Genomic DNA, 26832 nt, shown 5'->3' with positions numbered 1-26832 from the left:
TTTAGGTCTTCTGACGATTTTTGGATTGGGTTGTTAGTTTTTTTGATATTGAGCTATAAGAGCTGCTTGTATATTTTGAAGATTAATCCTTTGTCAGTTGCTTCATTCTCAAATACTTTCTACCATTCTGAGGGTTGTCTTAAGTTTCATTAGGTACCATTTGTTTATTTTTGTTTTTATTTCCATTTCTCCAGGAGGTGGGTCACAAAGGATCTTGCTGTGATTTATGTCACAGAGTGTTCTGCCTCTGTTTTCCTCTAAGAGTTTTATAGTGTCTGGTCTTACATTTAGGTCTTTAATCCATTTTGAGTTTATTTTTGTGCATTGTGTTAGGAAGTGTTCTAATTTCATTCTTTTACATGTAGCCGTCCAGTTTCCCCAGCACCACTTATTGAAGAGGCTGTCTTTTCTCTACTGTATATTCTTGCCTCCTTTATCAAAGATAAGGTGACCATATATGTGTGGGTTTATCTCTGGGCTTTCTATCCTGTTCCATTGATCTATATTTTTGTTTTTATAGCAGTACCATACTGTCTTGTAGCTTTGTACTATAGTCTGAAGTCTGGGATTCTGATTCCTCCAGCTCCATTTCTGTTTCTCAAGATTGCTTTGGCTCTTCAGAGTCTTTTGTGTTTCCATACAAATTGTGAAATTTTTTGTTCTAGTTCTGTGAAAAATGCTGTTGGTAGTTTGATAGGGATTGCATTGAATCTGTATATTGTTTTGGGTAGTATAGTCATTTTAACAATGTTATTTCTTCCAATCCAGGAACATGTCTCTCCATCTGTTGATACCATCTTTAATTTCTTTCATCATTGTCTTATAGTTTCCTGCATAGAGGTCTTTTGTCTCCTTAGGTAGGTTTATTCCTAGGTATTTTTTTCATTTTGTTGCAGTGGTAAATGGGAGTGATTCCTTAATTTCTCTTTCAGATTTTTCATCATTAGTGTATAGGAATGCAAGAGATTTCTGTGCATTAATTTTGTATCCTGCTACTTTACCAAATTCACTGATTAGCTCTAGTAGTTTTCTGGTAGCATCTTTAGAATTCTGTGTGTATAGTATCGTGTCATCTGCAAAGTGACAGTTTTACTTTTTCTTTTCCAATTTGGATTCCTTTTATTTCTTTTTCATCTCTGATTGCTGTGGCTAAAACTTCCAAAACTATGTTGAATAATAGTGGTGACAGTGGGCAAACTTGTTTTGTTCCTGATCTTAGTGGAAATGGTTTCAGTTTTTCACCATTGAGAACGATGTTGGCTGTGGTTTTGTCATATATGGCCTTTATTATGTTGAGGTAATTTCCCTCTATGCTTACTTTCTGGAGAGTTTTTATCATAAATGGGTGTTGACTTTTTTCAAAAGCTTTTTCTGCATCCACTGAGATGATCATATGGTTTTTATCCTTCAATTTTGTTAATATGGTGTATCACGTTGATTGATTTACGTATATTGAAGAATCCTTGCATTCCTGGGATAAACCCCACTTGATCATGGTGTATGATCCTTTTAGTGTGCTGTTGGATTCTGTTTGCTGGTATTTTGTTGAGGATTTTTGCATCTATATTCATCAGTGATATTGGTCTGTAATTTTCTTTTTTTGTCGTATATTTGTCTGGTTTTGGTATCAGGGTGGTGGTGGACGTATAGAATGAGTTTTGGGGTGTTCCTTCATCCACAATTTTTTGGAAGAGTTTGAGAAGGATGGGTGTTAGCTCTTGTCTAAATGTTTGATAGAATTTGCCTGTGAAGCTATCTGATCCCTGACTTTTGTTTGTTGGAAAATTTTTAATCACAGCTTCAATTTCATTACTTCTGATTGGTCTGTTCATATTTTCTATTTCTTCCTGGTTCAGTCTTGGAAGGTTATACCTTTCTAAGAATTTTTCCATTTCTTCCTGGTTGCCCATTTTATTGGCATAGAGTTGCTTGTAGTAGTATCTTAGGATGCTTTGTATTTCTATGGCGTCCGTTGTAACTTTTCCTTTTTCATTTGTAATTTTATTGATTTGAGTCCTCTCCCTCTGTTTCTTGATGAGTCTGGCTAATGGTTTATCAATTTTGTTTACCTTCTCAAAGAACCAGCTTTTAGTTTTATTGATCTCTGCTATTGTTTGCTTTGTTTCTATTTAATTTATTTCTGCTCTGATCTTTATGATTTCTTTCCTTCTGCTAAAATTGGGTTTTGTTTGTTCTTCTTTCTCTAGTTCCTTTAGGTGTAAGGTTAGATTGTTTCTTTGAGATTTTTCTTGTTTCTTGAGGTAGGCTTGTATAGCTATAAACTTCCCTCTTCATCTTGTCTATCTTCCTTCCCTTTTCATCTTGTCTTTCTTTGAATGTGGTTTTTGTTCCACAGGCTACAGGATTGTAGTTCTTCTTGCTTCTGCTGTCTGCCTTCCCGCATCCCATAGGTTTTGGATTGTCGAGTTTTCATTGTCATTTCTCTCTAGGTAGTTTGTGATTTCCTCTTTGATTTCTTCAATGATCTCTTATTATTTTTAGTTATTTAGTAACGTATTGTTTAGCCTCCATATGTTTGTGTTTTTTACGTTTTTTTCCCTGTAATTCATTTCTAATCTCAGAGCGTTGTGATCAGAAAAGATGCTTGATATGATTTCAATTTTCTTAATTTACTGAGGCTTGATTTGTGACCCACGATGTGATCTATCCTGGAGAATGTTCCATGTGCACTTGAGAAGAAAGTGTAATCTGCTGTTTTGGGATGGAATGTCCTATAAATATCAATTAAATCTATCTAGTGTATTGTGTCATTTAAAGCTTCTGTTTCCTGGGCTTCCCTGGTGGCACAGTGGTTGAGAGTCCGCCTGCCGATGCAGCGGACACGGGTTCGTGCCCCGGTCTGGGAGGATCCCACGTGCCGCGGGGCGGCTGGGCCTGTGAGCCATGGCCGCTGAGCCTGTGCATCCGGAGCCTGTGCTCCGCAATGGGAGAGGCCACAACAGTGAGAGGCCCACATACCGCAAAAAAAAAAAAAAAAAAAAAAAAAAAAAGCTTCTGTTTCCTTATTTATTTTCATTTTTGATTATCTGTCCATTGGTGTAAGTGAGGTGTTAAAGTCCCCAACTATTACTGTTTTATTGTCGATTTTCTGTTTTATAGCTGTTAGCAGTTGCCTTATGTATTGAGGTGCTCCTATGTTCAGTGCATATATACTTATAATTGTTATATCTTCTTCTTGGATTGATCCCTTGATCATTACATAGTGTCCTTCCTTGTCTCTTGTAACATTCTTTATTTTAAAGTCTATTTTATCTGATATGAGTATTGCTACTCCAGCTTTCTTTTGATTTCCTTTTGCATGGAATATCTTTTTCCATCCCCTCACTTTCAGTCTGTATGTGTCCCTAGGTCTGAAGTGGGTCTCCTGTAGACAGCATATAGATGGGTCTTGTTTTTGTATCCATACAGCAAGCCTGTGTCTTTTGGTTGGAGCATTTAATCCATTCACATTTAAGGTAGTTATCGATATGTATGTTCCTATGACCATTTTCTTAATTGTTTTGAGTTTGTTTTTGTAGGTCCTTTTCTTCTCTTATGTTTCCCACTTAGAGAATTTCCTTTAACATTTGTTGTAAAGCTGGTTTGGTGGTGCTGAATTCTCTTAGCTTTTGCTTGTCTGTAAAGCTTTTGATTTCTCCATGAAATCTGAATGAGATCCTTGCTGGGTAGAGTAATCTTGGTTGTAGCTTCTTCCCTTTCATCACTTTAAGTATATCATGTCACTCCCTTCTGGCTTGTAGAGTTTCTCCTGAGAAATCAGCTGTTAACTTTATGGGAGTTCCCTTGTATGTTATTTGTTGTTTTTCCCTTGGTGCTTTCAATAATTTTTCTTTGTCTTTAATTTTTGCCAATTTAATTACTATGTGTCTCGGCCTGTTTCTCCTTGGGTTTATCCTGTATGGACCTCTCTCCACTTCCTGGACTTGGGTGGCTATTTCTTTTCCCATGTTAGGGAAGTTTTCAAATATAATCTCTTCAAATATTTTCTCGGGTCCTTTCTCTCTCTCTTCTCCTTCTGGGACCCCTATAATGCGAATGTTGTTGTATTTAATGTAGTTCCAGAGGTCTCTTAGGCTGTCTTCATTTCTTTTCATTCTTTTTTCTTTATTCTCTTCCGCAGCAGTGAATTCCCCCCTTCTGTCTTCCAGGTCACTTATCCATTCTTATGCCTCAGTTATTCTCCTATTGATTCCTTCTAGCTTATTTTTCATTTCAGTTATTGTATTGTTCATCTCTGTTTGTTCTTTAATTCTTCTAAGTCTTTGTTAAACATTTCTTGCATCTTCTTGATCTTTGCCTCCATTCTTTTTCTGAGGTCCTGGATCATCTTTACTATCATTATTGTGAATTCTTTTTCTGGAAGATTGCCTATCTCTATTTCATTTAGTTGTTTTTCTGGGGTTTTATCTTGTTTCTTCTTTTGGTACATAGCCCTCTGCCTTTTCATCTTGTATATCTTTCTGTGAATGTGGTTTTTGTTCCACAGGCTGTAGGATTGTAGTTCTTCTTGCCTCTGCTGTCTGCCCTCCAGATCATTTTACCTCTTGCTTTGCAACTTTATATTCCTATGTTCTTTCTCATGAGTAGCTGAGTTAGCTAAGACCTGCAACATAGTATTAAACGGTAGTGCTGATAATGTGTATCCTGGTCTTGTTTCTTATGTTAGTGGTAATGACTGCAGTGTTTCCTCATTAAGAAAAATCCTGACTTTTGAGCTGAGATATATATATTTTTACATGCTAAGGAAGCGTCCATGAATTCCTAATCTACTGTTGTTTTTATCAGGAATGAATGTCGTTTTTTATCAAATACCTTTTTGACACCTATGGATGTAGTCATGATTTTTTTCCCTTAGATCTATTAATATGATGAGTTATATTATTAGATATTTCTAATGAACCATACTGATACATTTAAAATGGGCTTGATTTACATCAAGTCGTGAATGCAGTCTCGGAAGCTGTTGCTGCTCAGATATTCTGTCTTCTGTATTACAGTTACTATGGACTGACAGTTTGGTTCCCTGATATGATCCGGTATTTTCAAGATGAAGCATACAAGTCCAAAATGAAGGTATTTCACAATGAGCATGTGTATGGTGTCACAATCAACTTCACAATGGAAAATCAGATTCACCAACATGGGAAACTTGTGAATGACAAGTAAGTGGGAGACCACGGGCTTTCCTCAGATCAAGGGGACTGTGTGTGGGGACAGTCTTGGGGAGAGAGCCATTGGGAAGATAAGCATTCAATATGGCGAGGATTGAGCTCCAAGGCTGGTGGAGCGTCACAGCTTACCATGGCTGCCAGAGACTCGACAGTGCCCCTGGTGGCTCTGTCTGTACTGTGCCCTCCCCTGTCATCCTGGCTAAGGTTGATTCATCCAAGGAGGGTCAACCAAATCATCTCTCCTGAGACCTCGCATCTTTAATGGTGATGCGCAGAGAGCCCCTCAATGATGCCTGCCTAGAGAGAGGTCCCAGAGCTCTCACCAGTGAGGTCCTGTACCAACTCATAGCCTGACTGTTGAGCTTTTTCTTTGATTCTGGATGCTTCTTCAGAAGCAAATCCAGAGGCCAATATAACACTATCTTTTGTTATTCTTTAGCCTAACATTACCTCCAAGTGTCAATTGGCATGGCCCACTGTCATCAAGAATGTTGTGCTTTGGGGCAAAAATGAGTGGAGTGTTAGAAAAGTCCTGCCCACATCCTCCTCAATCTGTTTGACTCCTCCTCTTCCTACTCCTGGGACACTGAGATGGATAGTCCAGCCTGTTGGGCTTTAAGAACACCTCTTTGAGGTTGCCCTCTGAAGGCCCCAAATGGGTCAGGGCAGGACAGAGTTTCCTCCAGGCCACATGCTCCACTAAACTCAGCATTTTCACCTCTGCTGTTTCCCTTCTTGAATTATCCTTAGCAAGTTCACTGGGTCAGGCGAGGGCATGATACACCAGAAACACCACAGCCCAGTGTCAGTGGTATAAACTGCCCCCAAGTTAATGTGTCTGTGTAAGAATTATCACCATGAATATTCTCCTCTGACTTGGTTCTACTTCCCCAGCCTGCACCACCAGTGTGTCTAAGTGGCCATGCCCATGACTGTGAGAAAGAAGTGTATGTCTGGGTGAAGTTCAAGGAAGGTGGCTTGGGCAGTCTAGTCCATATGTTCTTACCGGCCAGACCTTAGCAAATGTTCACTGTTATTTAGGATGAGAAAGAAAGTGTGACACGAAAAGGGGAATGTTATTTCTACAAATATAAGTCCTTTGGGGCAGGAAACTTAGGACCGACTATCCGTGGACATGGAATTCAGATTTTCAGATGATTTTTTAAAATGCCAAGGCTCAGTCACAAACATCTCCACCTTCACATGCCCATGTATGCACATGCTTTCTTTGGGGACACTTTGGTTCCTGGAATCTGCTGAGAGTGGCCACTCCAGGGATGGCAGCTCGAAGGCTAGTGGTTGGTGGATGGCAATTCTCCCCAGGATTTCTCACCATCAGGGTTCTTCAATATAAGCCCAGAGATCTTGCGTTGGCATTGCCAAGGAAGAAATATTGCCCTTCTTTATTAGAACACTTTGGAAATGTTGAAAACTAAGGGACATTATGGATGGCTAGATGTCACCCATGATATGTTGTTATTCCCTGCAGAGACAAAGTCACTAAAAGAGACCTCATCTATGAAGTTTCCAATGTTCAGTGATACTCTGTTGTGGTGTTAGTAATAATAACGATGGTAATGACCCTTTTGTGTGCCAGGTGCTTCCTTAAGTGCCTTTCAGAGATTATCTCGTTTAATCCTCACAAAAACTCCAGGAGGCAAGAAATGTGCTTTCTCTTTTACAGGTCGGGAAACAAGCTTAGAGAGGTTGAGTTGCTTGCCCAAATCACACAGCTAACGTAAATAGATTAGAAATATCTCTCACCAATTCATGCATTCGGACTCCAATCCTGTACCCTTGACAACTACAAATATCGTCTCACTGGGAAACTCTGCATTCCTACAAAGGCCCTGTTTTACATGGTGTTTTCTGCATTAAAAAGTTAATTGCAATGCCAGAGCTGTTATGATTTTTAAAAGTAGGTTTTGGAGTTCTAAGACTTAGCTACACAGAAAATGGGAACTTCTGCTCCACTCTGTCCTTTTAAAAGATCCGAGCCTCCCAAAGCTTAAGGCTTGAGGAAGGCGGTGGTCTCATCTGTGGAAACAGGGCCCCAGGGAACAATAGTTATTGTTAAAGGTCTGCGAGTGCATAAGCAGGCCAATGATTGTCTGGGAGTGGATGTAAATATTCTGCACACACAGATGTTCTACCATGTTTCTGTGTTTCAAATTCATACAAATGGTTTTGTGTGATTATTAAAGTATAAATTCCTTCAGAAGTTGCAATGAGTTCATTTTAACTTGTCATATATATGTCATTCAATTTTTTAACCAGGGGATACCACAGTCACTTGAAGCTCATAATTTTTACCCCAGCAATTTATTTGAATGAAAATGGTGTTTTTCTCCTTGGAAAAAGAATAGGAACTTCTGAAACCAATCTAAGGAATTGAACCTGGTTTCTTTTCTTGAGTTATGCTGCCATCTGCTGGTCATAAACTAGAAAACATGCCGCCTTTGGAAACCTTGAGCTTCTTTAATTCTTTAAGAGAGAGTTAAAGGAGAGTTCAATTCTTTAAGTTCTTTAACTTGGATGGGGCATTGTCCCCATTCGTACCAGTATTCCCCCTTAGACTTTATCCACACTTTGCTGATTAAAAATTTAAATAAAATTATTTACCTTATTGACTATCACACATGCGGGAAGATTACTTTTAGCTGGGAGAGCAGAGAGAAAGAAAGCAAATGCGTTATCTAGAAGAGAGAAGGTTGATTTCACACATCACAATGAAATGCTACCCACACTGTTAAAAGCATTTTTTAGTGGAGCATCAGTAGGAATTTTCTTCATCTGCAGTGGGTGTGTTTCAGGACAGTAAATCTCTGTGAAGCTGGCAAGGGTGGGAAATGTTTTAAATGTACCTTCTGGCTTCAGGTCTGAGGAAGGAGACAAGGCTTGAGGGAATTGGGTTCCAAGTCTTGATGGGTCAGTAAATAGCTGAGCCACCTCTGACCGACCTGTTTAAGCCTCTAATTCCACATCTGAAAGTCATAATATTGATATGTAATGTCCATCAGGCTTCAGAGTTAATAAAATATCTCAGCAAAATTTTGTAATTTAATCTAGATCCTGCATAGTTCTTATAGAGCCTCTTCCTGAATATTTTACAACTAATTGGCTACTGAAAATGGGATTGCTGTTCCTCCATCAGACATTTACCCAGGTTATTGCAGATCAATAGAAATCCTGTTGATTTGGGGATGTTTGTTTTGTCTCTAACCGAGCTCTTTTATTAGTTCTAATAGTTTCCCCTTGTTATTGTTATACCAGCCTATCACCTGCCCATAACAATTGTTTTGTCTCCTTTCTTTTCCTTTTTATTCCATCATGAAATATATCAAATATGTGGAGAATAGAGAATAGCACCAACAACCCTATTCAGAGCACCTAGCTTTGTAAAATCATAAACTATGCTACATTGACTTCAGATTTTAATATAGATTAAACATCACTCACTCAGTTCCCCTTCTTGGTGCTATTCTTCTTCCTTCTGAGGAGTGATGATCACCATGGTCATAAATTTGGTGTTTTACATTCATGTGTGTTTTTATACTTTTCCAATATATTTATGTATCTGTAAACATTGTACAGCATTCTTTTGTGTGCTTTAAATTTTAGGTAAATATCATACTAGGTTATAGATGTGCATGTATAATTCTCATACCCTACATGTTTCAACTAGTTTTGTTATTTTTAGGCTATTTACTTCTTTTATTTTAAATATTTTTAATTGAGGTGTAGCTGATGTACAATATTGTGCTGATTATGACATCCGGTTTGGTGATGGATAGAAGCCATGCTAATGGGTATCCTGACTTCAGTGGGGGCATTTTGGGTGTCTTCCTTTTAAGTATGATATTTGCTGTATGTTTTTGATTGGCCTCCTTTATAAAGTTAAGGAAATTCTTTATTGTTTTAAGTATGCTGAGAGTTTTTATCATGAAAGTGTATTGAATCTGTCAAACGTTTTTCTGCATCTATTATGATAATCATATTATTTTCTCTTTGGACCTATTAATATGATATATTTAAATAATATTTTTTCAGTATTCAACCATACTTGATTCCTGGGATATATCTTAATCATTCAGTGTGAATTTTTTTTAAAAAATTAATTAATTAATTAATTAATTTACTTTTGGGTGTGTTGGGTCTTCGTTTCTGTGTGAGGGCTTTCTCTAGTTGCAGCGAGCGGGGGCCACTCTTCATCGCGGTGCACGGGGCTCTCACTGTCGCGGCCTCTCTTGTTGCGGAGCACAGGCTCCAGATGCGCAGGCTCAGTAGTTGTGGCTCACGGGCTTAGTTGCTCCGCGGCATGTGGGATCTTTCCAAACCAGGGCTCGAACCCGTGTCCCCTGCATTGGCAGGCAGATTCTCAACCACTGCGCCACCAGGGAAGCCCCCAGTGTGAATTTTTTAAAATGGCAATCAATACATTGACAAATTTGATTTACTAATTTTTTGTTTGTTTGTTTAGATGTTTATAGCAGTTTTATTCATAATTGCCAAAACTTGGAGGCAACGTACATGTCCTTTATTTTTTATTTTTTACACAAAACTTGTGCAAATATTTCAAATTGGGTTTCAACTTATTATTTTGTTAAGACTATTTTTAGAACAGTTTAGGTTCACAGCAAAATTGGGAGGAAGACACAGAGATTTCCCATATACCCTCTGCCAGAACTACCATATTATCCAGTGATGATCCAAGATGTCCTTGAGTAGGTGAATGGATAAATAAACTGTGGTACATACTGACCATGGAGTATTATTCAGGGCCAAAGAAGTAAGCTATCAGGCCATAAAAAGACATTGAGGAACCTGAAATGCACATTCCTAAGTGAAAGAAGCCACTCTGAAAAAGGCTACATCTGTATAATTTCAACTATATGACATTCTGGAAAAGGCAAAACTATGAAGATCAGTGGCTGTCAGAGGTTAGGGGAGAGGGATGGATAAATAAGCAGAGCATAGAGGATTTTTAGGGCAGTGAAAGTAGTCTGCATGAGACCATAACGATGGATACATCTCATCATACGTTTGCTAAAATCCATAGAACTACTAATGTTTTATTTAGGATTTTTGCATCTACATGAGATTGGTGTATATTTCCCGTATACTGTTCTTGTTCAACTTTGGTATCAATCTTTTATTCTGAGGCACAAGAACATATGTCCTTAGAGAGTCTGTTTGGTTGACATTAGCACCAGTATTTCCCATCCTATACATCTGCTTCTCCATGAAATAATATTTCAACCATTTGGAAATACAAGATGGCCTTGTCCTAAGTCCACTCTTTTATTTCTTTCGCCAATAGCTTCTGCTTCCTTAAAGGAAAAGTTCCACAAGATACTTTTGTTAACTTTTCTTTCAGCCTTTGAAATCTCCTGAATGAAGAATCTTGGACCAGTTTAGTATATAAATTAGAGATTGGAGGAGATGATTTATATAAAAGACTCATAAAATATGCCTTGGCCCTTTCTCCTTTTATCTCTTCCTTTATAATTTTGGCTTTTTATAACTTAGGCTTTTTATAACTTACTTGGAGATACATTTTAAGGTCTGTCTGTGTCAGACCTATTATGATTTATGGCTCTGCTTTCTCACCCACTTTTGGTAGAACATTAAAATACCACCGAAGGCCACATCACCAGCCTATTACTGTATTAAAGAGAAGGATATATTAAGAAGGGCAAAGACCTGAGACAGTCTCCAGGAATAGCTTTCCTGAGTAAATACATTCAGCATACAAATTACATTAATTTTGACAGCACAGCCATCTTCCTGTAACAAAGGCTTACTGATTAGTTTTTCCATGGAAATATGAAGAGTCCAGTGATAACTTTTGGAGGCTGCTGTTTAAAAGTCTGCAGCAAATTTAACCCTAAGAAAAATTGTTGAAAACAATTTGGCTTCCTAGATTAGTGACTCTCACATTTTCTAAAGTATAATAACCTGGCATCTTCCTCTGGTGATCATAGTTCAAGAAGTCCAGGATGGAATGTAGAAAACTGTATCTTTCACAATATCCTCCCATTTTATTCTGATGCAAGGGGTCTGGGGACTTCTCTTTGAGAAGCACTGGTCCAGGCTTTCTTATTGGGTGGGAGGTCCTTTTGCAGAAGCTAATGAGAGGTGGCTCTAGGTTAGGGTTCTCAGCAGAACACAACAGAGCATAAAGGGTAAGGGGCACTGCCCTTTGCATGTGGTCATAGATTGAATGATCTGGTGGCTGTAAAGAGGAACAATGACTCTCAGCACCCTGTGCTACCTTTGTCACTGTGATTCCCACTGAATTGTAGTTGTCTGTTTGCTTATTTTTTTCCCATTAGATTTGAGGGCAGGGACCATGTCTTTCCCCTCTGTACTCATAACACCTAAAGCTATGTAAGTATTTGCTGAAGACTGAATATCTAAATAAATGAATAGACAGATGAATGAATGGGTTGTAATTCTTCATAAATGAAGACATAGCCAAAGGTTTCTTGCTTAAAAGTTTAACCAAGCTTGGTAAATATAACCAATAGAGGATGATGTTAATATATGTCAGTATATGTTTTTAAATATAATATTGTTCTTTTCTTTTAAGTTTATGTAGGAGTTGGAGTCTTGCAGTAGCTCCTAAATGCGGCTGCACCTCATAATCATCTAGGGGTTTTACCTCTTATTGACTTTTATTTTTAAATAAAAAAGTATATGTACACTTGATATAAAGAAAAAAATTACATTTATCTCATGCCCAACCCCCATTGTACTTCCTCAGGGCCAACCACATCTGCCAGTGTCTTGCATCACTCTCCAGGTATATGCTATGCATTTACAGGCATATGTGCCATATCCTTTCTTACATGAATGGTCACATGCAATAAACACCATATTGTATTTAATTTTTTCAGTTAACAATATATCTTGAAGATGGTTCCATATTAAGACATATAGATCTACCTAATAATTATAATGGCTATGTGGTATTCCACTGTATGGTATCTATCTATCTATCATCTATCTATCTGTTATCTATCTATCTATCTAGTAATCCATTGCTGTTATCAGCAATGTTGCAATGAAGATCAGTGAATGTGTCTCTTTGAATGCATGAGCAAATATGTGTACGATGAATTGTTAGAGGTGGTATTCCTAGGTCAAAGGGATTATACATTTTAAATTTTGCAAAACTGCTCTCCAAAGAGGCTGCACCAATTATGTTCTACCAACAATGTGGATGAAAGTGCCCATTTCCCCACTTTTTTTGGTTCAACAAAGATTCTGAGGCCCTCACACATCTACTGCCTTTAAACCTTCTACGACCATCTGAGGGATATTCATGTTTTTAAAACTCCTAAAGTGAGATGTTATTAACATTTTCATTTCACACTATTTCACATTTCTGTGATTCTGATGTAGGAGGTCCATGAACCTGCATATGGGAACCACAGGCTGTGTACCTGGACTAGACATCAGCTTCCACCGTCCTGAGGCCCCTCCCCATTTATAAACACACAGTGAAGAAATGGGAAACTAGTCTGGGTTGAAAATAACATTCCAGCACCTTTGGGTTTGCAGTTCTCCTTTTTTCTGCCTTTCTGTGTTTTCCATCTGAGTCTCAAGTCTCTTTTTTTTTTCCTGGATGAATCATTCAGGGGCTAATTTTTTCCCACAGGTTCACAAAGATGTACTTTAAACATGTACTCTTTGAGGACACTTTATTTGACGAGTGCTATTTTGAAGACGTTACATCGACTGATACCTATTTCAAAAACTGCACCATTGAATCGACCATCTTTTATAACACAGGTAAGGGCACGAACAGGGTGGGCTTATTGTCTAGAATCAAACTGCTCAGTCATAAGCTTTAGGAGTAATAAAGTATTCACAGATATGCATGCTGAGTCTTCATGTGGAGAAATGGGTTCCAGCCCCACGTTGGGGCTTCTTTGTGCAACAAAGAGTTGCACAGCCTTTACCAAGGCATTTAGTTTATCTGTGTCTCAGTTTGATCACATGTAAAATGGAAACAAAAGTACTGGACAAGTGTTCTGATCTCAACGAGACTGATGCTATATACTAAGGATCTTTGGTGGGAACAAAGTATGACCCAGATTTAAAAAAAAAAAAAAGAAAAAAACAGCATTCCAGGAGGGCTGCATTTTATACCTGGAGTGCATTCTTGAAGACCTAGCATAATTTGAAACAAAATTCAAGACATATGTTCTCACAATAATAAATGAAAAGGGAAAACTGCATCTTTCCAAGCTTCGTGCGTGAAGTGAGATGATAAGAATATTTTAAAATTACACCATTTCAGATTTCCATGATTAAAAAAAATCACAAAATTCCACCACTCTCTCCTCATTATTTTTACTGCTCTCATTATAAATTAATACCAAGTGGAGTTGGGTTATAAGGAAACTAATTGAGTTTTACCAGGGGCTTCACCAATATTGCCTCAAGTAAGAAATGTACTATCATTCCCATCTTACAACTAAGGAAACAGGGGCTTAAGCAACTTGTCCAAAGCCACAGCTAGCAAGTTGGAGGAACTTTGATTCATCTCTTAATTTGTTTAGCTCTGAAGTCTGTGAGCTTTCCACTGAGATACTTGCATTATGTCCAGATCAATGCTTTCTCCCTGGCATTGGCACCAAGGCACAGTTTATGCAAGAACATCTTTTTCCTCCATGATATCAGCCTCGAAAGGTTCAATATCTGGTCTCTAAATATCCCTTGGTCTTTAAATAGTCAATTATGGGATTTATCTTCCTAATTTATGTTTAGCCTGAACTTAAAAAAATATTAGTGAGTTCTATACATTTACTCTTTGGCATATCTTTTATTTTCTTTTTCAAGTTTCATTGATGCCTCTTTGCTTGAACACTCTTTTTATTTTATTTTATTTGAGTAAAATTGCTTTACAATGTTGTGTTAGTTTCTACTGTACAAGGAAGTGAATCAGCTATATGCATACCTATATCCACTCCCTCTTGGACCTCCCTCCTCAACTTTCCCCCCATCTAGGTCATCACAGAGCACTGAGCTGAGCTCCCTGTGCTCTACAGCAGGTTCCCACTAGCTATCTATTTTACACATGGTAGTGTATTTATGTCAAACCCAATCTCCCAATTTGTCCCACCCTCCCCTTCCCCCCTGTGTCCACATGTCTGTCCTCTACATCTATGCTCTACAAATAAGTTCATCTGTACCATTTTTTAAGATTCCATGTATATGCATTAACATACGATATTTGTTTTTCTCTTTATGGCTTACTTCACTCTGTATGACAGTCTCTAGAACCATCCACGTCTCAACAAATGACCCAATTTCGTTCCTTTTTATGGCTGAGTAATATTCCATTGTATATATGTGCCACATCTTCTTTATCCATTCATCTGTCGATGGACACTTAGGTTGCTTCCATGTCCTGGCTATTGTAAATAGAGCTGCAGTGAACATTGTGGTACATGACACTTTTTGAATTGTGGTTTTCTCTGGGTATATGCCCAGGAGTGGGATTGCTGGGTCATATGGTAATTCTATTTTTAGTTTTTAAAGGAACCTCCATACTGTTTTCCATAGTGGCTGCATCAATTTCCATTCCCACCAACAGTGCAAGAGGGTTCCCTTTTCTCCACACCCTCTCCAGCGTTTGTTGTTTCTAGATATTTTGATGATGCCCATTCTAACTGGTGTGAGGTGATACCTCATTGTGGTTTTGATTTGCATTTCTCTAATGATTAGTGATGTTGAGCATCCTTTCGTGTGTTTGTTGGCAATCTGTATATCTTCTTTGGAGAAATGTCTATTGAGGTCTTTTGCAAACACTTGCAGTCATGAAGTGTCAGAGCTGGGAAGCAGTGGAGATCATTAGGTGTTTTCCTCTAACTTCATAGGTAGAAGCTCAGGGAGGTTAAAGCGGGTCAGCCACAGAGCCAGTTCCCAAACCTAGGTTTCCTGAGAGCCTATATAGTGACCTTTTTGCTAGAATAGCTGATGTTAGAAGGTATCAAAAAACATGGAACTGGTTCCGAAGCAAATGGTTATTATTATTTTTTAAGACTTTATTTTCTTAGAGTAGTTTTAGGTTCACAACAAAATTGGAAGAAAGATACAGGGATTTCCATATGCCTCCTGCTCCCATGCCATAGCCTCCCCCATTATCATCATCCCCCACCAGAGCGGTACATTTGTTATAATTAATGAACCTACGCATCATCATTACCCAAACTAGCTTTCTCTAGTTGCTGCGAGTGGAGGCTAGTCTTCGTTGAGGTGCGCAAGCTTCTCATTGCGGTGGCTTCTCTTTGTTGTGGAGCACAGGCTCTAGGCGCGTGGGCTTCAGTAATTGTGGCACATGGGCTCAGCAGTTGTGGCTTGCAGGCTCTAGGTGTGGCGCACGGGCTTAGTTGCTCCGTGACATGTGGGATCTTCCCAGACCAGGGCTCGAACCCATGTCCCCTGCCTTGGCAGGCGGATTCTTAACCACTGCACCACCAGGGAAGCCCTAAGCTTTATTCTTGCTGTTGTACATTCTATGGGCTTGGACACATGGATAAGAGCCATCATCATAATATCATACAGAGTGTTTTTACTGCCCTAAAAATCCACTGTACTCTACTTAGTCATCTCTTTCCCTCCTCCACAACCAAGGAGCAAATGGTTTTTATTCTGAAGCATGTTCAGGTTTCTGCATGGGCTTTGGAGTGATTGACTCAATCTGGATCTGATTCTCTGGCCATTTCCCTCGTATACACTGGGTAGCCTCAGAGGAGTAGCCCAGGTACGGTGGCCCTCAATGTCATCTTTTTGATACAAAGAGAACTATTATCTGGCTTGAAAGATGCTGTACTTAAACATGTCCCTCAGTGAATGTTCATTTCCCCTTGCTTATAGGAACTTGAACAGGTCGTTACATTTTTAAAGGTTTCCTACTTCATCCATACCCGGCCATGCATCACCTGGATTTTGAGACTGTCTGATTGCCAGGGGGCGGTGCCACCTGCCCAAGGAAGGGGCATAGCTTTATCCCTGTTTCTGCCCCAAATCTCCCCAGCCTACCTCCATTTCATGTGAACCAAACGTTTCCTTCTCTATGCAGACCTCTACCAGCATAAGTTCATCAACTGTCATTTTATCAACGTCACCTTTCTGGAGCAGAAGGAGGGCTGCCACATGGACTTAGAGCAAGATAATGACTTCTTGATTTACCTCGTCAGCTTCCTTGGCAGTCTGTCTGTCTTGCCTGGGAACATCATATCTGCCCTTCTCATGGATAGAGTCGGAAGGCTCAAGATGATTGGTGAGTTGTTAGGGATGCCACGTTCGTGCTCTAGTGGGCTAAGGCAGTGGCTTAAAGTGTATGAGAGCAGTGGAATTTTTCTTAAATCTCACACAGGAAACCACACAGGTAAGATGGAATTTGCTGGTGTAGAACCAAGGAGGCACATCTGCAAAACCCCAGGGCCCCGTGGAGGTCTGGTCCATGCCAGGGACACATCTTCATTTCCTGACTCAGCAATTCTGTGATAGTTACTTATTTTATTAGCACTTCAATAGGATATTAAATACATCCGCTCTACCCACTCTGTAAAATGCTCTTAAATGAACATTGGTTTCACTTGATGATTTAAAATAAATCCTATTACTTATTATTATTTAATATTGATAACATTTTGGGCTTTGGAGTTGGATAGGCTCATGTTGGAATCCTATCACCTAAAGGCTGTTTGACCTTGGACACGTTCCTTTACGTCTCTGGGACTTATCTTATAGATAAGGAGACCTATAATGAGCTGGTAGAGGTTTGTGAAGATTGAGCATAATGTACCCAAAGCATCTCATAGTGCTTGGTGCATTGCAGGTTCTCATGTCTGCCTTGCTTCATTCAGCAGTTTGTTACTGAAACACATGCCAGGCATAGTGAACAAGAAACAAAATATATACACCCAGGGCCAGGGAAAATGTACACCCATTAGAATATGAGTCAAGGCCAAGAAAAGGGAAGCAGACAGTATGCTAATAAACATGCCATGAGTTCTGCCCCAGGGATATAGCTGATCAGGAAAAATCAATTCCAAGATCCTAGCAGCAAAGCTCAGAGGAAACAAGATAAATCACATAATCATTTTGTCAATAAGTAGTAGCATGAATATTTAGAGTGATGAGCCCAAGACATGCCTGTGATTTCTGCTTTTTAATCATGTGGTGAGGACGGTCATCTCTCAGGCATGGCATATTGAGCTGTGGCCCCTGTTAGCGGCAATGCCCTGGTTAGACCTGAAACCTGATGACGGAAGACGGTGGCTTATTAACTTCTGTGACACTCGTGCCCAGCACGGTGCCTGCCACTGAGTTGCCACTTAGTAATGCTGTGGGACTGACCTGAGCCAACGAAGATGACCTCTTTCCTAGATGAGTTGGAAGCACGATGGTTAAAATAATACCTCTGTTTGCTCCAGTGAGACAAAGAGTGTGAGAGTAGATGTGTGACACTTCTGCCATTCTGTCACTGGCCCTTTTTTTGTTTTTTGTTTTTACTTTGGAAATATTAATATGTAATGAGCTAGACAAATAGTGTGTTTGGAGCAGTCTCTCCAACCTGTCTAATCAACGTAGAGAAGAAAAGCAGGTGACCGAACCCAAACAGTTTTACTTGGCACTTGAACTAAATCACTTGGAGCAGCTCTGACAAGCCTATTTTTATGGGAAAAAAACACAACAATTTTGGAGGAGAAAAGAGCAATCTTCATAGCAGAAAGTAAATTCCTGTCTCTGGTCTTTTAAGTCCCAGGGTTGAACAGTGAATTCTGTGGTCAAGTCCTGGAGTAGCTGAGGAAGTTCTTGGGAGATGAGGGTCGATGAAGGGTGGGGTGGGTGCATCTGTGAAGAAGAATGGATGGCCCCCCTCGACCAGGGACAGAGGGAGGGCAGGGCGCAGGGAGCAGGCAGGACAGGGAGAGAGTGGACATCCTCTTCTTTGCCATTGAAGCCCTTCTTGTCATCATGAATGTATCCCAGATAAAAATTGATTTCTCTAATGCTAAATAGAGCCGTAACCCCCAAACTGGATATCTGGAACTAATATTTACTATTCTTTATATCTTACTTTTTTTTATTAATGCCCGTATTTTGTTTCTGAGCCAGATTGTTAAAAGCTCGGACAGTGCCCCCTTTGTATCTTTAGTAAAAGGTCTGGCATACAGTGCATCAACTGCGATATTCTCAGGGCCCAGTAAATACTAGGTGCTCAATAAATGTCACAATGAGATGTGGGTGACCTGTTTTGAAACTGCCTCTCCCATGACCCTTAGACAAATCCCCTATCGAGTCTGCTGGATAATCATTTGTCCTGCTTTCTCTGCTGCTGTGCCCTTTCCTGGGCAGAAGTGGTGCCTTGTTAACAGCAGAGAAGAAAGTTTTGCTGATGAGCCTGTTACTCTTCATTTATTCATTCAATAAACATTAATTTATGCAGCATAATTCTCCGCCAGGCTGTATGGTTGGCAATGGGAATACAGCAATAATTGACACAGACAGCATCCTTGTGCTTAAGGAAAAAATGATCTATTGGGAGAGACAGATGTAAACTAGAAATTTCATTTAACTAACACTTAGGAAGTGCTTATTATAGGTCAGGTTTTTTCCCAAACGTTTTGTAAACATTAGCATATTTAACCCTCACCATAGCCCTGTGATGGGGAGAGTGAGACAGCCCAGGGAGGTTAATTGACTCACTCAAGATCACACAGGGGGAGCTGGGATTTGACCTCAGGCCTCTCCATCACAAGGGGAATAAGAACTAATGATGAGAGTGGAAGAACTGGGCACCAGAGGGACCTATAATGGGAAGACCTAACATAGTTAAGGGGTCAGTTCCCTATCACTGAATTTATTTGATGATAATATTTTGTATTCAACAAACATTGTACGCCAAGCCCCATGGCTGGCCACTTTGAGGGGTGCATGCATGTTGATGATACAGTTCTCAGGGCACTTGTGGTCCAGTAGATGCCAGTCTCCTCCCATTCTAGTTCTCTCCTTGCTGTTGGAAAGAGGCTACCAGGCTACCCAGTCACAGCCCTAGCCCTTCTCAGAATCAATAGAAATAAAGCAGACAGTTACCATTCCCCAGCTCTTCAGCAGGCAACTCCAGGTCTGAGGGTGAGACTGCAGGTGGAGGCCCCCCAGGGAGGCACTTGTGGGTGAGGCCAGACCAGCCTTCTGGTTTCCTGGCAACCTGAAGACCTCCCTCCTCCAGGGTTCTGATGCCTGGGTGGGACTCTTGCTCTGTTTCCTAGCTGGTTGTTTGGGACCTGCTTTCTTCCTTCCTTTCTGCTAACTAGTCCCACCGCATTTCCAGACATCCTCTTGATCTGTGCCCTGCACTCACTCCAGGCTTCCCAAGCTCTTCTGGGCTGGACGTATTGGATTTCAGTAGGATTTGACATAGCTTTCTTTCAGTGGGATCTCTTATCATTAGCTGTATCACCCAGGGTCCTGGTGGGAAAAGGAATTTACCCCCTGAGAGTTCTAGGGAAGAGACTGTATGATGGGGCAGGTTTTAGAGGTGTGGGCAGGGCTATGGGAACAAATGAGGCAGATGAGACACCCAGATACTAGCAAAAGTGGGCAGCAGGCTCTGCCTCCAGGGCTGCAGGGACAAAGGGAGAAAACAGTAGTAACCGAGCCCAGGGAGAGCTGGAACTAAGGAGCAGGCGGTGTCCGGGAGGAACTGTCATCCTGGGGGGAAGCAGCCTTTGCCAATAAAGGGCTTATAAAGCAGGATGGGAATTAGGAAGAAGTATTCCAAGCCCTTTCTCCTCACAACTGACAAGGAAACTCCAGGTATGCAGTCCACGGGGGTTAGCTTCCCGGGCACAGAGCAGAGCTGAGAAGGGCAACTCAGATATCTAGGGTGGAGATGGGCATACGTGAAAATAAGCAGCATGGCCCTTGATCGGGTGTTCTTCTGTTGCCCGTTTGCAGCTGTGTTCTCAGTGGAACATGAGCTCCATGAGAGTAGAGTCTTTTGATAATGATGTATCTCGGGCACCTTAGAACAATGTCTGGAGCATAATAAATTCTCTACTAATACTCACACTCTCCGCCTTGTTCTCAGTTATTCTGAGCTGGACAGCACCACAGGGTGAGGTTTTCGAACTGCTTCCTTGAGGCTAATTCTGGTGATATAACCCACATAGAAGTCTCTAATCCCATGGCTGGGGTACCATGTATGGGGTCCACATCTTTCTTTGTGTAGAGATGAATCTGTTTTTTCAGGTGTTGTCTGCCACGGGCTTCATGTTTCTTTGTGCCCTGATCTCCCTCTGCAGGTGGCTCCATGCTCATCTCAGCTGTCTGCTGCTTCTTCCTATTTTTTGGCAACAGTGAGTCGGCGATGATTGGCTGGCAGTGCCTGTTCTGTGGGACAAGCATTGCTGCCTGGAATGCTCTGGATGTGATCACGGTGGAGCTGTATCCCACCAACCAGAGGTCAGTTCCTCTCTGGGCTTTCCTCTGGGACTTTCTTGGACTTCTTTGGCCAGAAGTCCATCTGCCCCAAGATCCTCCACTACGGTCATCTTGGTTTTCTTCTTCTTTTTCTTTTTTCCATTTTTTTAAGTAAACATTTTATTTTGGAATAATTTTAAGCTTACAGAAAGGTTCCAAATATAGTACAGAACGTTTCTGCGTACACTTCACCTAGCTTCCCTTAATATTAACATCTTACATAACTATGGTACATTTGTCAAAACTAAGAGGTTAACATTGGTACATTATTAGACTCTGACTTTATTTGGTTTTCACCAGTTCTTCCACTAATGTTCTTTTTTTCTCTGTTTCAGGATCCAACCCAATATACCACATTGCATTTAGGGTGTTTGTTTTTTGTTTTAACATCTTTATTGGAGTATAATTGCTTTACAATGGTGTGTTAGTTTCTGCTGTATCACAAAGTGAATTAGCTACATGCATAGGTATATCCCCATATCCCCTCCCTCTTGCGTCCCCCTCCCATCTTCCTTATCCCACCCCTCTAGGTAGTTGGAAAGCACCGAGCTGATCTCCCTGTGCTATGCGGCTGCTTCCCACTAGCTATCTGTTTTACATTTGGTAGTGTATATATGTCCATGCCACCCTCTCACTTCATCCCAGCTTACCCTTCCCCCTTCCCATGTCCTCAAATCCATTCTCTACATCTGCGTCTTTATTCCTGTCCTGCCCCTAGGTGCATCAGAACCATGTTTTTTTTTTAGATTCCATATATATGTGTTAGCATATGGTATTTGTTTTTCTCTTTCTGACTTCACTCTGTATGACAGACTCTAGGTCCATCCACCTCACTACAAATAAATCAATTTCATTTCTCTTTATGGCTGAGGAATATTCCATTGTATATATGTGCCACGTCTTCTTTATCCATTCATCTGTCGATGGACACTTAGGTTGCTTCCATGTCCTGGCTATTGTAAATAGTGCTGCAATGAACACTGTGGTACATGACTCTTTTTGAATTATGGTTTTCTCAGGGTATATGCCCAGTAGTGGGATTGCTGGGTCATATAGTAGTTCTATTTTTAGTTTTTTAAGGAACCTCCATACTGTTCTCCATAGTGGCTGTATCAATTTACATTCCCACCAACAGTGCAAGAGGGTTCCCTTTTCCCCACACCCACTCCAGCATTTATTGTTTGTAGATTTTTTGATGATGGCCACATCTTGGTCTTCTTGGTGTTCCATGGACTAAATGTCTTTTAGGTTATTGAGTTTATCCTGCCTGGGTGCTGGCATAGGCCAGAAGTGGGAAGGCTAAGGCTTGATACGGTGGGGTGGATGGCAAGATGCAAAGGATAAGGGCAGTCCTTGTCCAGGAGAGAAGAACTGGAGCTAAACCACATGTATCGTGCGATCCAAAGGGAGGTGAGAACAGGCCTGCCAATGGGAAATGAAGTGAAAAGGTGCAGAACTAGACAAACAAAGGGTGGGGCAGAAATAAAGGTGGGTATGAGGCATGATGGTCTAGGGCATTTGTGGAGAATGGGGCAGGGATGCCCAGGGTTTCCTTTTATTTTGTGCATGCCCTATGGGAAGAGGCCTGGTTTAAAGGCATAGGGTCAAGGCCATTGCTTAGCAGTTATTTCTCCTCTTGGAGGGGGACTTTTCAGGACAGCAGGTAAGTGGCTCTTTGGCCAGAAAGGAATGGGAAGTGGTGTGGAAGCCAGGTAAATGCAATTCTGCATCAAATCTTAATGATATTCCCAAGATTGATGACAGAGGTATTGGGATAGAGGTAACTATGGAAAAGCACAGAATAGTGAACTTGGAGCCTTTTCTGTGAATCAAAGAACTTCTAAGTTTTACAAAAAATAAGAGGAGGAAAAGTTATCATTATTTCATGGTATGTGATTTTAAATCCAGGAAACCTAAGAGAATTAAAGAGACTACCAGAAACAATAAAATAATTTGGTAAGGTGGTCAATAATAAAACTAATTTAATAATTTATAGATTTTAAAATATATCAAAAAATTAAAATTGAAATCCATCTAATAATAGAAGAAATCATAAAAATATATAGGAATCAATTTGATGAGAAAGGTGAAACACTTATGTGAAGAAAACCATAAAGCTTTACTGAGAGATATAAAAGAAGACTCAACAATATGTCAAGATATAGCTTACTGAATTCTACGAAGGTTTAATCTTACAAAAATGTCAAGTATTCTTTAGTTTTTAGAGAGTCCATTCAAAACTCCATGAGATTTTTCCACACTCTGGGAACTTGAAAAAATTAGTCTAAAGTTTATTTGGAAAAATACACATGTGAAAATATCTAAGAAAATTCAGAAAACAAAAGGATTGGGATTGGAGCTGGTGAAAATGGATAAAGGTATAGTGTAGTATAGTTATAGAAAAAAATGTAAAAAGAATTTAAAGTACAAAAATATAGCCATATTCTTCATAAACTAGTGGTGTTAAATAGAGATATTTTGCTTAATCTGAGGAGGACTAGTGCTGGGAATATTGTCTCTTTATATAGATGGAGTCAGAAAAGGATTGATGGTTAACGGTAGTTATCACTGGGAAGTGTGATTAATAACAATTAAGATTAGCTTCTGCCATGGGTGACACAGACCCCAAATAACTGCACACTTAGGAGATAGGCACTAAAGGCTCTTTTTATCTTCTTTTTCCTCTTTCATGACCTCAGCCATGGTCCAAGATGAGACCATTTATATTCCAGGAAGCAGGATGGGAGGAAAAAGGATAAAAGAAGAGAGCAAAAAGGACCACTCTTGACATCTCTTAAGGGAGTTTCTCAGGAGCTGCTGGGAGTACTTACATCCCATTGGCCTAAACTTAGTCACATGGCCAGACTCAGAAACAAGGAAATCTGGGAAATGTAGTCTTACATTTGGAGAAATGCTATTTAGGGAGAACTAACAGTCTCTGCCACAAGAGGGTCGAAGTGTTATTAATGGGGAACACTTGCACTTTCTGCTTCATCCTTCTTCATTCTTTCAAGTTGGGGAAGGAGATACTCCAAAATGTTAATAATGGTGATTACTTTCAGTGGTGAAGTTATATATTCTTGCATCTTTATGTTATTCTGTACTTCCAAATTTCTAAAATAAGAATGTGTTACTTTTACATTTAGGAAAAAAATTCCCTCCCACACCTTCACCATACTTCTTTAACAAGGGAAAGAAAGAACCCAGTCCCACATATCTAAGGAGGTCTAGTTTGCATCTCCCAGAATGATTTACTTTCTTCTTTTACAGGGCAACAGCCTTTGGCATCCTCAATGGATTATGCAAATTTGGCGCCATCTTGGGAAACACCATCTTTGCTTCTTTTGTTGGGATCACCAAAGTGGTCCCCATCCTTCTGGCTGCTACTTCTCTTGTTGGGGGTGGCCTGATTGCTCTTCGACTGCCAGAGACTCGAGAACAGGTCCTGATGTGAACAACATATGGGGAAAGGAAATGTTGGAAGAACCTCGTCCAGGAACCTTAACTGCACCTACACTTCCTGTCCATCACTGTCCAGAGGACACCTGGATAGCACAGGAGGAGAAGTTGAATTTGTGACCCCTAGTCTAGCACCCATTTCAGCTGTCTATATGTTTGTAACTCAGGTGACTGATTTGAGGGTGTCCTGAGCTGTCCTCCCTTAGAGTCCCAGAACTGTGTGCTTGGCTAATGGTGTCCCCAGCCCAAGGTGAGGGAGGAGGGATCATGCCCTCCAAACTAAATAAGGGGTATTTCCACAAGTGAGGTGCAAGGACTTTTTCCATTCATTTCAAAATGAATTTGAGAAACACTCAATGTCCTCCATAAAGTTCCTTGGAGCCCAAGGACCTGACAAATTGACTTGGCGGGGAAGTTGAGTCATCATATGAATACTGAAGTACAGGATACATATATTTTTGCATTTAAAGTATTACTTATCATAGTTTCCAGTTGAAAATTGGCACAATAGCATCGAAGATACTCTGATATAGAAAACCAAATATGTGAGTAATATCTGTAGAAATCTACTTTACCCCCTCCAAGGGTCCTAAGTTTTCCTAATGATGATTAGGTGGTGAATTTAAGAATAATATTTATTCCTATTTTGATCTCATCAAAGAAACTTAATGGGATAGGTATTCTGTAAACTAACTTTGTACATAACTGTCTTTGGGTTTCATTTGCAGAAATGATATCTGCAAATATTTGCTAGCATTTAGCCATATTTTGAGAGGACTTGGTGTTTGAGTTTCCAGGAAATTGGGGCTGATGGAATGAAATGCAAGCACAACTTCTTACAGCCATTTAACTTGCTGTTGAGAGGATGCACTTAGCAAACTCATGTTGTACAGTTCCTTTCATCCAGGCAGTTTTCTTCATGTGGGGGGAGGAGTTACTTTCCTTTCTTACACAGATCACTGGTGAAACACAAACTCACCATCTTCCATCCTGGCATTTGACATTGCTGCTCACCCAGAAGAAATACAGGAAGTCTTCCGTGACCTCTGGCACCCTCTTTGTAGGCGAGATTAAAACACGGTGGACCACATGGGGGATTGAGGGAGGGATGGGGAAGTGTAGCCACTGATCTTCAAAGTGTAAACTTAGCAGTAAAACACAATCTGTATTTGTTATAATGGTCAGGTCCAATGAAAAATCTACCTGATATATCTCGGTTCAGGGTTTTTGAAGCAGTCATTGGCATGGGAGTTAGGGAGTGTAGTGGATGTCACATATGTTTACCTTCAGTGTTCCAAGAGAACACTTTCCTGAGATCCAGTTTGAAACATGAATGGGGGTAGGGGTGGGGGTGGGGTGAGGAACCCAGGACAAACTGTTTGGCAAAGGTCAGTAATAGACTGAAGTCTTGACTCCATAGAAAAAGAACCCATCAGAACTGTCCTGCATGGAAGGAACAGTGAGCTGTAAACCCCTGCCACCAGAGGTGAACTTGCTGAGGCCAGGTGAACACCAGTCACCAAGAACTAGTTCTTTGAATTGATTTGCGATGCTCTCAATTCTGTAAAGTGCCACACTTTCTCTACCAGAAACTTCAAAAATTTAAAGAAAATGATGGCTGCATTGAGTGTATTTTCTGTTTTGGAGAAACACCAAGTCCCGTGATAACTTCAGGCCATCTTTTGGTTATTCTCTGGAGTAGAAGAAGGTAGACAGGAGGAAAGAATATATTCTATAACACATTTCTACCCTGGATTTGAGATCAATTTTAATGGTTAAAAGGTTTTCTCTGCTTCTCATGTTCCCCACCTCTTTACTGGCCGTTTTTTTTCTGTGCAGGGAAAGAAGACACATTAACTCTGATTTGACATCCTGATTCCCCTCAATATATAAATATACCATTGTGTGTTAGTGTTTCTCTCGGTGTTTTACAGGAGTTACCTAACATCAGTGCTACATCAGTAATGAGAGAGCCAATGTAATATAGCTGTAATATATTTGCTTGTGATACGAAATACACTGGCTAGGTTCATAAAACAGAATTGTGTAAACCGGGATTACCACATCCCTTATAACATTATTCTTCAATGGGATAATACAATTCGATGAGCCGTTACTGCTTAAGAGATTTACAAGGCAGTGAGGGTCTGCATTTCTAGTTATGATGGATCTTGCAAATCTAAAACTTGATTAATTTTTGAGCATTGTAATGGCTGCAACGACTTGGGGTAAACTCCATTTGATTCCTAAGTTCTAACTTCTGCATTATCTTTATGGCTCCTTTATACCAACAACCTAACCAACCAAGGGCAATTCCCATCCCATCAATCATTCAGGCTTTTGTAAAGGTCCAGCCATGCTCGCAGCCTTTTCCCATGAAGGATTGTCTGGCACTGGGACCTGGCTACTTCTTAAATGCTGTCACTCTTGCTGAGATAAATGCTTCTTCAAAAATAGTCTCTGTGGCAGGTCATTGGGGGATAATGTACAGCATTCCTGGCCAGGCGCTTCTTTTTCATTTCATGTTCTACCCTGAGAAACTCCCTATGGCATCCGTGGAGAATTTAAGGGATGTGGCTCTCCCTCATTGAGTAAATCTGTTTGCAGTTCATGATGTCTTATGATGCCCAGTTTGGGAGTAGTTACTTCTAATGGTCTCAGCTGTATTGTGTCA

At 40.2% G+C, this 26832-nt stretch overlaps 1 protein-coding gene across 3 annotated transcripts in view; it reads left to right on the top strand.

Moving 5' to 3' along the window:
• Positions 1-24153, top strand: part of SV2B (synaptic vesicle glycoprotein 2B) — a gene marked incomplete at both ends in the record, with an annotated part of 76191 nt that extends 52038 nt beyond the window's left edge. For 2 of the 3 annotated variants that reach the window (XM_081227864.1, XM_081227866.1), the window contains 5 exons: positions 5019-5183; positions 12856-12989; positions 16288-16488; positions 20522-20681; positions 23970-24153. In XM_081227864.1, coding sequence (XP_081083990.1) covers positions 5019-5183; positions 12856-12989; positions 16288-16488; positions 20522-20681; positions 23970-24153 — 844 coding nt within the window. The remainder of the gene's footprint in view (positions 1-5018; positions 5184-12855; positions 12990-16287; positions 16489-20521; positions 20682-23969) is intronic. The other variant, XM_081227865.1, reaches the window with a different exon arrangement.
• Between the last annotated feature and the right edge of the window lie 2679 nt (positions 24154-26832).

This window comes from Mesoplodon bidens (assembly GCF_964165515.1).
Source record: "Mesoplodon bidens genome assembly, chromosome: 3".
Lineage (NCBI taxonomy): Eukaryota > Metazoa > Chordata > Mammalia > Artiodactyla > Ziphiidae > Mesoplodon > Mesoplodon bidens.
This window is presented reverse-complemented; position numbering and strand designations above follow the sequence as displayed.